The following is a 13,358-nucleotide window of genomic DNA, read 5'->3' as shown; positions in this document are numbered from 1 at the left end:
CCAATCTGAAGAACTATATCCCTTGAAAGGGCTCTTTTATTTTTTTTAACTGTAATGATAACTCTGACCTTTTACTCTACTGTTATATTTATGTTTGAACCACAGTGTATGCTTTCATTTTTATCTTCAGGTGATTCCTCAACCTGCTTTCATGGCAAAACCTGATGCTCTGTGGTCTGAAGAAGAGAGGAAACAATTCAAAGACTATGAGAAGAAAGTCAAAGAGTTAAATGAAGAAAGAGATAAGTACAGAAAGGTCAGAAGAGCAAAGAATTAATACACCCTGCCAAGACTTTGTTTCAGTATCTCTTCAAATTAAGTGTTCTTTATTCCCTCAGTGTTGTTAGTAGCTTAAGGATACTGTTTCAACTTACATTCTCAAGAGAATTTGGGGAATTGGGTAGAGATAACTTTGAAGAGCTAACACAAATTATTTATTCGTTTGTTTGTTTGTTTGTTTTTAAAGATTTTATTTATTTATTTGACAGAGAGATCACAAGTAGGCAGAGAGGCAGGCAGAGAGACAGGAGGAAGCAGGCTCAGCAGGGAGGACCCTGGGATCATGACCTGAGCCGAAGGCAGAGGCTTTAACCCACTGAGCCACACAGGTGCCCTGAGTTAACACAATTTAAAACAGAAAGAATGTATTACAATGTGTTATTTTTACAGTTCTTATTGATTTCAACATTTCCCAGATTGTTAGAGTTCATTTGGTCCTCCATTCATTCTTCAAATGTTTAATGAACATCTAGTAGCATATATTCTAGGCTGCTCTGTATCTTCTACATCTGTTAGAGTTCAGTAATAACTCTTGCTTGATTTCCTCTCAGTCTCAAGGAAAGGACTTGACCGAAGAATAACACAATCAATAGCACATACTTTACAGTTCTAACTTGAGATATTTGCGAAGCAGTTCTCCTACCATTATCTCCTTGCATCACAAACATTCCCACATTAAAATTCCTTAAATTCACAGACCTGTACCCCTGAAACAAATAATACATTATATATTAATTTTTTAAAAAGAAAAAGGAAAAAATAAAATTGTTTACAATTATAATAGAGATATAAAAGCTGATGGTATACAACCAAATAAAAAACATCTATTCCTCTGTGAAGAAGGTAAAATCATGGCATTGTCTGAGGCAGGGCAGTTTGTCAGCCTTATTCTGGCTGTGTCTCCTGAGCAATTTCTTGGGACCCCTTGTAACCTGTTCCCATTTTTATTTCCTCCTAAGATAGTATTTCCCGAAACCCCAAAATGAGCAGTCTTGAAAGCAGTAAAAATTTCAAGCAGTTAAGAAGTATAGATGCTAAGGTGGTGGGTGGCATTTATTCCATGGTCTCATATTGTGAAATAACCTGCTGCCTACACTCTCACCTCCCTGCTCCGTGGTCGCCCTCAGTGGGTAGAAGCCAGCCGTGGCAAAGCCAGTACTCAGCCTTCTTTCTCTGCACCTGCACCAGGCACCACACAGTGGGTAAAGAAAAAAACACAGCTTTCCTTCTAATGACCTATCTTTACTGGGTCTTTAGGCTGTTTGGTGATGCTATTCCATTTCCCCACCCCCAGCTTAGTCCATACCACCTGGGGGATCTTGTCAAAAATGTCGATTTGATTCTGTCATTTTGAGGAAATGGAAGGACCTGAGATTTCTAACAAGCAGCCTGGTGGTGTCACTTACTGCTTGTCAGAGGACAAACACTTTAAGTAGCAAGATCCTAGAGGAGCATGTCTCATGTTCTCCTCTCCCTCTAAACTTCCAACATCTGACCCCCTACCATTCTGGCAATATGCCCCTTTTTCCTACATCAGTTTTCCCTCCAGTATAGAATGAATGTTTTAAAATTATACACTGGATACATCTCTCATGGTATAGACAAGAAAATAGGGGAAAAAAAGGATTCCTTTCAAGAGGATTCGGGAATTCTTTCTACTATCCTTGTGACTTTTGAGTTAATCTGAATTTATTTCAAAGTAAATAAAGTTAAAAGGGGAAAAAAAGTCCCTGGACCCCACTTGCCTCTCAATCCACGGTCCAGTATCTCCTTAGAAAAACCCTTAGAAAAATCTGTGTTCATGGTCTCCAATTTCTCTTTTCTCAGCCATTGGAAAAACCTTTATATTATGGAAAATATCAAATGTATAAAAATGTAGAGAGAATAATATAGCGGCCCCCTCATCCAGCCTCAACAATTATCAAGTCATGGCAAATCTTATTTCATTTTATATCTCCACAAATTTCCCCCAAACTAGATTTTTTTGCCAATTTTTATTTTAGAATTATTCAAATGTACAGAAATGTTGCATGAGTAGTACCATCTGTATACCATATTCCTTTCTAAATAGTACACATATTCTGTATATCTAGTATACCTGTACCATATACCTTCACCTGCCAACTTTTAATATTGCCACATTTGTTTTTGCATTTTTCTCCTGTATTTTATATATATATATATATATATGATATCAAAACTCCATACTATTACCTCCAATTCCAATTCAACATACCATAGAGTTTATCTCTTTCCCTAATTTAGCACTTAGATCTCCTTTCCAATGCAAGCTCTAGTTCCCCATATATATGTATATTTATTCATTTGCTCAGTCCTACAATATACATATAATACCTCTACCAAAAGCAAAACATCATGGCAGGTTTTAAGATTTCTTTGCACCTTGTGGCGCCTGGGTGGCTCAGTGGGTTAAAGCCTCTGCCTTCAGCTCAGGTCATGATCCCAGGGTTCTGGGATCGAGCCCTGCATCAGGCTCTCTGATCAATGGGAAGCCGGCTTCCTCCTCTCTTTCTGCCTACTTGTAATCTCTGTCAAATAAATAAATACAATCTAAAAAAAAAAATTTTCTTTGCACCACTTCTTGTTCTTAGGATATATCCCATGGAGGGCAGGTCATCTGCACATTATGTTCAGAATTTATTTGGACTAATCCTTTCTTTCCCCTTCTGTGTGGATAACATTATAAACTTAATAAAAAGTTCTTCGTGCACCACTGTTTTTATATCAGGGGGAAGAGGCCAGCATGTCTTCTGATTTCATGATTTTCTTTTGTTTCTGCAGGATCCTTAATCTTCACTTCTTCATTTCTTCTTTCCTTTCACCCAAGTCTCTAAAAGACACCTCCCTCTTCCACACTGCCTTACTCTCCCCAGAAGCAGCACTGCCTGAGACTGCGCCTCCAGTCCCTTTTTTACGATTTTCCAGGAGCTCCTCTTTGGGCACCACAATAACTCCCACCAATCCAAACACCATTGTCTTTTACCCAATTTATAGCATTAGTTTCCCTGCCCTCCCCCTCCTCCGATCTGTAGCCCTCCCATTTTACTTCACACCATTCTCCTTGTCCTTAGCTGTGTCAACTGGGCCAGCTCCACTGACCTCCTTGGTGTTCCTCAAAAATACCCAGCACACTTGATTCCATCACGCACAGCTCATTCTTGCCATGCCCTGGGGTGCTGTGAACCCATTTAACCATACTTTGGATCTCTACTCAGTTGTCACCTCATCTTCCAACATAACATGTCAAACTCCCTCCCACCAGCTCCGCTCTACACCCTGACCCTACTTTGTTGTTCTCCAGAGTGCTCATGCCACCTGGCCTACGTTATCCATATTTGTTTACATGTTACCTGACTCCTTTACTTGAATGCAACATGAGGGAAGAGAATTGGTCTGTTTTGTTCATTACTATAGTTTTGAGAACTGTGCTTGACCTGTAATAAGCCCTCAGTAAATATTTCCTGAATGAAATGGATAAATCTATTGACATTTATTATGTGCCAGACACTCTCCTAGGCCCTAGTGATTTGCAGATGAAAAGCTACCACCTTCACCCTTAAGAGCCTAGTCTGTCAACTACAATAATACCTTCTTAAATTGTAGGCAATGTTTTTGTCCAGGGCTGGGAGAAATTCTTGGTCTAATGGATTCTGCATTGTTCATCCATACCCTCCTATTGAGTCTCCCACCTTTCATCTCCCCTGCTTCTCATTTTGCAGCATCTGATACAGTTTTAGTTAAAATTAGATTTTCCCAGGAATGTTTGAAGAAAAGTGACACCCAGTTCTTTGACAAATATTCCTTTGGTTCCCATTATGTGCTGGCCACTGTGTCAGGTCCCAAGGAACACTTGCTGAATAGACAGACACAGCCCTGCCCCCTCATGGTGCTCATTGCCTTGGGAGGAGGAGGGTGTTACACATTAACTGGACATTCACAAAATAGTTCTTTAACTGCAGTATGATGAATCAGAATGCACAAGTTCAGGTACCATCTATGACAGTAAACATAGAGGCACAGATGTAGATTGGGGCCATTGGTTTTCACTAGGTCCCCTTTTCAGGCTGGCATGCCCATCCCCTCACTGCTGTGCATACTGCAGCTAAAGGCTCAAACCTGAGACCTCTGATGCCTTGTCCTTGGCTCATCAAGGGGGCATCCTTGTTAGAGCATACCAGGTTATACCTACTGCCCCTATCCAGAAAAGCCTGTAACTGACTGAAGAGATGAGGATAGAGAAGTCCTGCCCAGTTGGCCCAAATTGGGCAGCTCAGCAGCGCCTCTCCATTACCCTTGAGCCCTAGGAATCAGGTAAATGCTGGGCCACCTAAGAGCACATTGTAGCTCAGCTCCTGCCTCTTCCCTGCCTGCTTCCCCTTCCACATTTTACAGGTGTCTCTGAAAAAGCACTCCCTCCTATAATTGCATACACTGGAATCCTGTTCCAGGTTTTGCTTCTAAGACTCAAGGTAGTACCTAAAACAGGACCCAAGGTAGGTTAACTTGAAAAAGTGGCTTTTATGCTCGAGGTGGAAGAATGAGAAAAATGACAGGTTGAAGAGCAGAGAATGGAGATTAGACAGATGGAAAAGCACATGAGAAGAGCCTGCAGTGAGAATAATGTGGGGCATTTGAAGCACAGAACAAAACGCCATTCTAACACTAAAAGAGTTCCTTTCAGACTGGGATTTGGACCCTTGGACAGTCTGGTCTCAGCAGGCTGAGTCTTTGGTCATTTGCCATGTGATGATGCTTCCACTGTCCCGGAACACATGGCCTTGATACATAACTACTGGGCCCACAGTCTTTGGGATTTTTTTCCATTTCTATAAGACTGTATCATAAATTATGAAAAGCAGACTGACCCTGCAGTGTGCTTTTCCTGTATTAATGTTTTCGCATTGCTTAATTAGCTTAATTTGAGTGGTGTTTATCCTTGTGTCAAGTGCCTCTACATTTTGCTAAACTCATTCCATCACCTTCCCAGAATTAGTCCCTCTCTCCATTAAACCAGCATAGACAGAACTTGGCTTTTTTTTTTTTTTTTTTTAACTTAAAGAAAGAGAGAGTGGGAGAGCACACATGCACACACTTGTGTGCAAGAGGAGTGGGGGAGGAGCAGAGGGAGGGAGAGAGAGAAAATCTTAACAGGCTCCATATCCAGCATGAAGCCTGATGCAGGGCTGTCTCATGACCCTGAGATCATGACCTGAGCTGAAATCAAGAGCTGGACACATTAATGATGTACTAAATGTGGGCTAATTGGACATAATAATAAAATAATTTTAAAATAGAAGTAAATAATTTTTTTTAAAGAGCTGGACACAACCATCTGAGCCCCCCAGGCACCCCAGATCTTGGCTTTTTAAAGTAAATTTAAAATAATAATGCTATTATTACCATTATCGTAATAATTTATTCAAGTAAGTATTATCAGTGGATGTTAAAACTGGTGGATAAAAGTTTGATGAGGAATGAGATTTTTACTGGTTTCTAAGTATCTTCCCACAAATTAATTACAAATGGAAAAACAGTAACTGTACAATAGAGAAACTGGCAGACACTACTTAACCAAGTGATCACAGTTAACATCACCAATAATGAAACAAACCAATGTCATGTCTCCTCATGTGGAGCACTGAGGAGGATACAACATGATTCATGTAGTGTTCCTGTCAGTGATGTACCACCAGAGATTTTGTTTTACTAGGCCTATCTCTGCCTGCACCATTAGCCATGATTAGTTATTTCCTTTTTTTTCCCCCACTCTAACCTTCTTAAAACAAAAATCTCAGATTTGGGGCACCTGGGTGGCTCAGTTGGTTAAAGCTTCTGCCTTTGGCTCAGGTCATGATCCCAGGGTCCTGGGATCGAGCCCCGAAATTGGGCTCTCTGCTTGGCGGGGAGCCTGCCTCCCCCTCTCTCTCTGCCTGCCTCCCTGCCTACTTGTGATCTCTGTCAAAAAAAATCTCAGATTCAAAATATATTAGAGATCTAAGTGGAATATCTCTGATTAAAGAAGGTGAAGGACCCAGGATACTTCCCAAGGCCTATCCTCCTTCTGCCCCTCCCTTGCAGCAAAATATGAACACCCCTTCCTTGGAGCATTTGATGTTCCTAAATGTTAACTTTGTTATCAACTTCTTTCCAGTCATTGGAGGCAGAAATGAAGAAACTTCAAAACTCTATTCAAGAAAGCACACAGAATTTTGATGAACATTTGAAAAGACTCTTTGAAAGGAGAGTGAAGGCAGAGATGGTTGTCAACCAGGTAAGTAAAAGCTTTACTTACAGGACCCTTTCTTTTATGGAACCTCCAGGGCCTCTCTTTGTTCTTAGGAAAAAGACCAACAGTCTTTCTGGCACCATGTTCTAGCTCATGCTGACCTGTTTCCTGCTCCAGCCTCTCCTGTGCCACCCTCCCCCTCACTGCCATGCTTCCTCCTCTGGTGCCTCAAGCTCACCTCAGTGCTCCTTCCTCCCAGTTCTGACTCCTGGCCTGTCTACTCAGCTGTGTACGGCAGGCCCCAGCTTACAAGCCAGCTCCTCAAGACTAGGCTGGAGCCTCCTAGTCTATGCTCTGCTCTTTTACTTTCTAAAACTTATTGCAACTGAACTTTAATTTATGTGAGATTACTTTTTAATGTTCCCAAAACTTTAAGTTCCATGAAGTCTGTCTTATTCATTCCTGTATCTCCAGCAACTAACAAAGGGCTGGGCTCATACTACATGTTAAATGAATGAATAATCCACTTCCCCCCAAAAGATACGATGAGAAATCCTAGCTTAATTTGATCCAGCAGGAAGAATATAAATGAAGTGTACAGTAACTAGAAGCAAGAAGATCAAGGATTAAAGCCTCTAAATTCTGAGGAAAAATTATTCCTAACATTGGATTCTATTCCTGGTCAGACTACCAACTGAGTATAAGAGGAGAATAATGATATTTTGAGAAATACAAGATCTCAAAAATTTATATGTGTCTCCCAAAGCAAGCAGGTCAGGCAAAAAAGGTGAGAGAAGATAAGAGAACCTCTAGGTTCCCAACCTCTAGGAGGTTGTCTCTGTCCTCAGGGTCCCAACAGGAATGGTACGCTGAAAGAGTTACATTCAAGAGGGTTTAATGCAAGGACTCTCAGGGTTAAGGGGAAACAGCAAGGAATGGTGAAAATTTAGAGATTAGAAATAGCAGGAAGGCAGTAACCTCTCTAGAGCTAAAGAGGCAAAGGAAGGGAGTTGCTACCAGGACCCAGCAAGACCTGTGGCCTTGAGAGAGGGCCTGCCCCCTTAGGAATCGTGACCATAGACAGAACATAACCAATGGCCCCACAGGGAGCGAGTGTGTATATGGTAGTTAGGTGGGAGGACATTGGGAATAAATGCCTTAGCACTAGTCATAAGAACCACATTAGTCCTAACGCCCCCAAAAATAGAAACAATCTAAATGTCCAACAACTACATATAGTTAAATAAAATATGGCTTATCCATATAATGGAATATTATTTGGCAATAAAAAGTACTAATACGTAGTATAACATGGATGAACCCTGACTTGTATGAAATGAATGATTTATGAAATATGTCTTAATAAAGCTGTTATTTTATTTTTTTTACTTTTTTATTTTTTTATAAACATATAATGTATTTTTATTAAAGCTGTTATTTTAAAAAAATAAGCTCAGAACATCTTTTCATACAAGATAATGAGGAAACTGTCAAAGACTAGCAGGTATTATCCAAAGGATATCCAAAAGCTCCCCTAGGGCTCCTGGATGGCTCAGTGGGTTAAAGCCTCTGCCTTCGGCTCAGGTCATGATCCCAAGGTCCTGGGATGGAGCCCCACATCGCATTGGGCTCTCTGCTCAGCAGGGAGCCTGCTTCCCCTACCCCAGCTCTGCCTGCCTCTCTTGCCTACTTGTGATCTCTCTCTGTCAAATAAATAAATAAAAATCTTTAAAAAATAAAAAATAAAAGCTCCCCTAAATAATTTAATATTCAATTATAATTGAATTAAGATTCAATAATGATCATCATTGCCATTATCTGAAACCCACAAAAGTTGTTTAAATTTGTTAATTTGTGATTATTTTAAAAAGAAGAATGCCTATAATTCACCTTCAGAGGATAACAACAAATTCATTATGTAAAAACTGATAAAGAGAGACCATCAAGTACTGATTCCACCTTCCTATGTGAACTGTACTACTAGGTAACTACATTGCAGATAAGGAGAAGCATCTGTCTATTTATAAAAGAATTTTAATAAGTCAAAAAGGAATGATAGGAATAGAATATCACCATCCTGCAACTCTCCATAGATAAATGGGCCTGGGCATGGGGTGTCTACAGTTACTAACATCGTGAAAAGTCAGAAAAGACACCCTAATATTATATGTGTACTGATCAAAGAACACAGTATCACCTACGGTATTGCCAAAAGGATCAAACATGTGTCTGATCAGGCCTCTGATCAGCTGCCAGTTTTCAGGAAGTACATGACATGAAGGATACTGATGAAATCACTGTAAGTATGCAGATTTCAAAACCCAGACTAGGTAAAACTGCAAGAAAATGTGAGGAAAGGAAGGGGGTGGAAGGGAAACTGGATTATAGGATTTTGTAAAATGTGACAATTTTTAAATGAACAGGTGATGCTGTAGTGCCTACAGAGATATACGTGGGTAATAAAACCATAAAGAAACACAATGGAGTGATTATTATGAATGTCGGGGAAGTAATTATCCCAGGGTTGAGACTGTAAAGGGGACACATGGAAGGGACTTCTGAGATGGGAAAGTACTATTTCCTGAACATTGTGGTGATCCCAAGCATGTTTTACCTTTATAATAACTCATTAAACTATACATGGTCTTATGTATTTTTCTGTATATGTTTTATCTTACAATGAAGAGTTAAAATAACTGAGTAATTAGTGCCACAGTGTATATTCCCTTTTTCTTAAAAAGAATTTCTCTTATTTGTATGTGATTAACCTGTTCGATGAGTGTCAAGTCTATGACCCTCAGCAGAAAATCCTTTCTCAAATAGATGTACTGATCACCTTTTTAAATATTTCTACAGGAGGAACTGAAAATTAATAATCTTGTATTTTCTTTACTGTTGGATGAAGAAATAAGCTCCAGAGAAGCATTCCTAAACAACTACCTTACAAGGAAGCAGGAGGAGAAAGTAAGGATAGCACCTGATATCTTGAATAAAAGGATTTTCTGACAGACATGCTCCTTGTTTAACAAGCTCTCAGGGGTGCCTGGGTATCATAATTGGTTAAGTGTCTCCCTTTAGCTCAGGTCATGGTCTTGGGGTCCTGGGATCGAGCCTGGGGTCTTGGGATCAAGCCTCGTGTCCAGCCTCAGGTCAGGTGGAGCTCAGCACAAGAGTCTACTTGTCCCTCTCCCTTTGCCCCTCCCCCTGCTCATGTTCTCTCTCTCCCAAATAAATAAATAAAATCTATATATGTTAAAACACACACACACACACACACACACACACACACGCACGCACAAAACAAGAGGTCACACACCTAGACCCTTCCTTCCTTTCACATTCCTCTCAGCTGTGTGTGTTCCTTGGCTCCCTGTCAGGGACTTGGCTCCAGGGTCAGGGAAAGCACCTGCTCTTATCTGTTACTGAAGTTATGGGATTCTGCATCTGTCATCATTTAGTCAAAAGAACCATATGACTTTCATATGACATATGGTTTATAAATTGCCACATAGCTTTATGGTTGAAAGGACCCACTTTTAACCACTGACTGGCTGTGACACTGTGGGACCTCAAACAAGGCGTAAACCTTTTAGGTTATACAAGCTCTGCTCTGGGAATATTGTTCTCTCTGGATCATTTGGAACCCTACGTTTTACTAAACATGTAAGTAATGTGTTAGCTTATAGAACAAAAAACTGTCGTATTCAGGAAAACTCTAGTGAATAGCATGAACAGATATGTTTCATTAAAGATGAAATGAATGCAAAATGCTTGTCACATAATATTTTTCAAAAAGATTTTGGACACCTGGGTGGCTTTTGGACACCTGGGTGGCTCAGCGGGTTAAGCAGCTGCCTTTGGCTCAGTCATGATCCTAATTTAGGGTCCTGGGATCAAGTCCCTCATCGGGCTCCTTGCTCAGTGGGAAGCCTGCTTCACCCTCTGCCTGCCACTCCCCCTACTTGTGCTCACTCTCTCTGATTAAAAAATAAATTAATAATAATAATAAAACAAAACAAAAGATTCCGCTTTTATTAGTAGTATTAATAAAGAACATTTATGAATGAATGATTTAAGGTATCATATATATGACATATGAACTTAGTTTTTGCTTCAAGTCCATGAATGCAGCCCTACTCATAACAACCCTGTAAGGAACCGGATTTCTTTCACGGGTGAGGAGACCGTCTCAGAGATACTGGTAACATGCCTGTCACCCATTAGAAAGTAAAACAGCAGGAATTGGAACTGTGAAAATAAATGAAGACCATCCAAATAAGAATAAGTAGACTATTTATTCAGAACTTGATCGAGTTTAAAAGCCAGCCACCATCACTTGTGTTTGGTGGACACTGAAAGGCAGACACAGGGATGAGAAAGCTATAAAATGGAAAGAAAAGAAGGCTTCAGGTGCACTCTGATTAGAAGTTGCTGGCATGGGGGTGGGAGGGAGCCTGGGTGGCTCAGTCAGTTAAGCGTCTGCCTTTGGCTCAGGTTGTGATCCCAGGGTCCTGGAATCAAGCCCCAGGGGGCTCTCTGCTCAGTGGGGAGCCAGCTTCTCCCTCTCCCTCTGCTTCCCCTGCCCCCACTCGTGCTTGCTTGTGCTCTCTCTCTCTCTCTCTCTCTGTGAAATAAGTAAATAAAATCTTAAAAAAGGGGGGGCACCTGGGTGGCTCAGTGGGTTAAAGCCTCTGCCTTCAGCTCAGGTCATGATCTCAGGGTCCTGGGATCGAGCCCCGCATCGGGCTCTCTGCTCAGCGGGGAGCCTGCTTCCCTTCCCTCTCTCTGCCTGCCTCTCTGCCTACTTGTAATCTCTGTCTGTCAAATAAATAAAATCTTTAAAAAAAAAAAAAAAGTTGTTGGCATAGGGAAGCCAGGGGCAAGTTAGTTAGAAGACGGGCAACCTATGTGATTAATTTGAGGAGCATATTCGGCTTTTTCTGTTTGGTCCTAAACTGGAAATTGTGGCAAGAATTAGGAAAGGCTGAAAGTTACTGATGAAATCCTGACAGTCTGGGACTGATCGCTGCTGAGGATATATGGTTTAGTTTCCCAGCTAGTTGCTACAGGGGTTGTGGGTCAGAGTTCTGTTTGTATATATGGTCTGGCCATTATCTGTTTATATATTCAATTTCTCAGAAGCCAGGCCATGTAAATCCCAAGTCTGTGCAATTTCATCATCAGACTTCCCTGCTCCACAGTCACTTACACACTCACATAGCTGGTTGTACTTAGAAGCACATGATTAGGGGCGCCTGGGTGGCTCAGTGGATAAAGCCTCTGCCTTCAGCTCGGGTCATGACGATCTCAGGGTCCTGGGATCGAGCCCCGCATCAGGGCTCTCTGCTCGGCGGGGGGCCTGCTTCCCCCTCTCTCTCTGCCTGCCTCTCTGCCTACTTGTGATCTCTGTCTGTCAAATAAATAAAATCTTTTTAAAAATACATTATATATAAAAAACAGGTGCTTAGATGTTTTTTCTTTCAAAGTCTCCAATTGATTTATTTTCTGCTATAAATGTTATCTGTAATGGGTATCTCACGGATTCATTTATCTTGTATTAGGAAATTTCTTATTCTTAGTATCCCAGTATGTTTGTTTATCCTGAAAAAACTCAGTTCCAATTGCCTCTTCTTGATGTTATTATAGAACCAGACTTCAGAGGCCATCCAGAAAGCCAGAGAAGACCTTGATGTGTACAAGGAACACTATGACAACTTGTTGGCAGAAGACAAAGTGAGAACTATTGTCTTACCCATTCACCAATGCAATAGCGTCGCTGCTTCAATTTGGGGAAGATTAAAAGGGATATAATTTTACTTCCTCATAGATATATCCTGCTACAATTCTCAATTATCAGTGAACTTCACTCTGAGCCATTGTATATTTCTGATAATCAGTGTGTAAAATAAATTTTTGTAACTTGTCTGGTTTAAATTTTCCCTTGTACAGAAAAAGAGAGCACTCACCTAGAACTTAGGGCTTCTCAAACTTTAAGTTGCGGTCCCCACTAGTTGGTCATGCAATCAATTTAGTAGGCTATGAACAGAATTTTTTAAAACTTAATTCCAGGGGCACCTGGGTGGCTCAGTAAGTTAAGCCTCTGCCTTCAGCTCAGATCATGATCTCAGGGTCCTGGGATCGAGCCCCACATCGAGCCACGTATCGGGCTCTCTGCTCAGCAGGAAGCCTGCTTCCCACCCACCCCCCAACCTGCCTCTCTGCCTACTTGTGCTCTCTATCAAATAAATAAAATCTTCCAAAATTTGGCTACTATAAATAATGCTGCAGTAAACATAGGGGTGCATATATCTTTTTGAATTAGTGTTTTCATATTCCTTGGGTTAATACCTAATAGTGGAATTATTGGATCATATGTATGACCAGTAGTTTTATAATGGAAAAGAACAGAACCAGAATATTTACAGGTAAATATTACTTTGTGAAAATTTTAGTTCTGAATGATTTCTAGAACCTTATATGAAATAATATTTGTAATTCACAGAGATACTTCCTATTCAAAATAAATCTTTGAAGATCCTTGCATAGCAAGTATTACCCTCAAATAAGTCTATTTTACAAACCAAATTTTCATGGATTTTTAAAATCAAAGTGATTCAGTCCTATATTTTGAAAAGTATTGTCAACAAAGAAAGGGCTTCTGAAAAGATTGCAGTCCAAGCAATAATCTCTCTATCCTTAGGTTCTGGATCGCAGCTTTAAAAAAGAATTTTCTGAAATTCCCAGCCATCAGGTGGATACACTCTACAAACTTTTCAAACGCCGGCCAAGGTTTGTTTCTCCTTTACTAACATTTTTCTGAGAAAAAAAGTTC

The 13,358-nt window shown here is 40.5% G+C and overlaps 1 protein-coding gene across 1 annotated transcript in view; it reads left to right on the top strand.

Moving 5' to 3' along the window:
• Nucleotides 1–13,358, top strand: part of LOC111145208 (cilia and flagella associated protein 43) — a 104,060-nt gene that overhangs the window by 76,449 nt on the left and 14,253 nt on the right. Inside the window, exons 27-31 of the mRNA XM_022499942.1 lie at nt 131–256; nt 6,452–6,571; nt 9,383–9,490; nt 12,173–12,259; nt 13,227–13,315. Of these exons, the coding sequence (XP_022355650.1) occupies nt 131–256; nt 6,452–6,571; nt 9,383–9,490; nt 12,173–12,259; nt 13,227–13,315 (530 nt within the window). The remainder of the gene's footprint in view (nt 1–130; nt 257–6,451; nt 6,572–9,382; nt 9,491–12,172; nt 12,260–13,226; nt 13,316–13,358) is intronic.

This window comes from Enhydra lutris, unplaced genomic scaffold (genome assembly GCF_002288905.1).
Source record: "Enhydra lutris kenyoni isolate GAN:26980312 unplaced genomic scaffold, ASM228890v2 scaffoldscaffold12, whole genome shotgun sequence".
Taxonomy (NCBI): domain Eukaryota; kingdom Metazoa; phylum Chordata; class Mammalia; order Carnivora; family Mustelidae; genus Enhydra; species Enhydra lutris.
The sequence above is the reverse complement of the archived record's forward strand: the minus strand, read 5'-3'. Positions and strand labels throughout refer to the sequence as shown.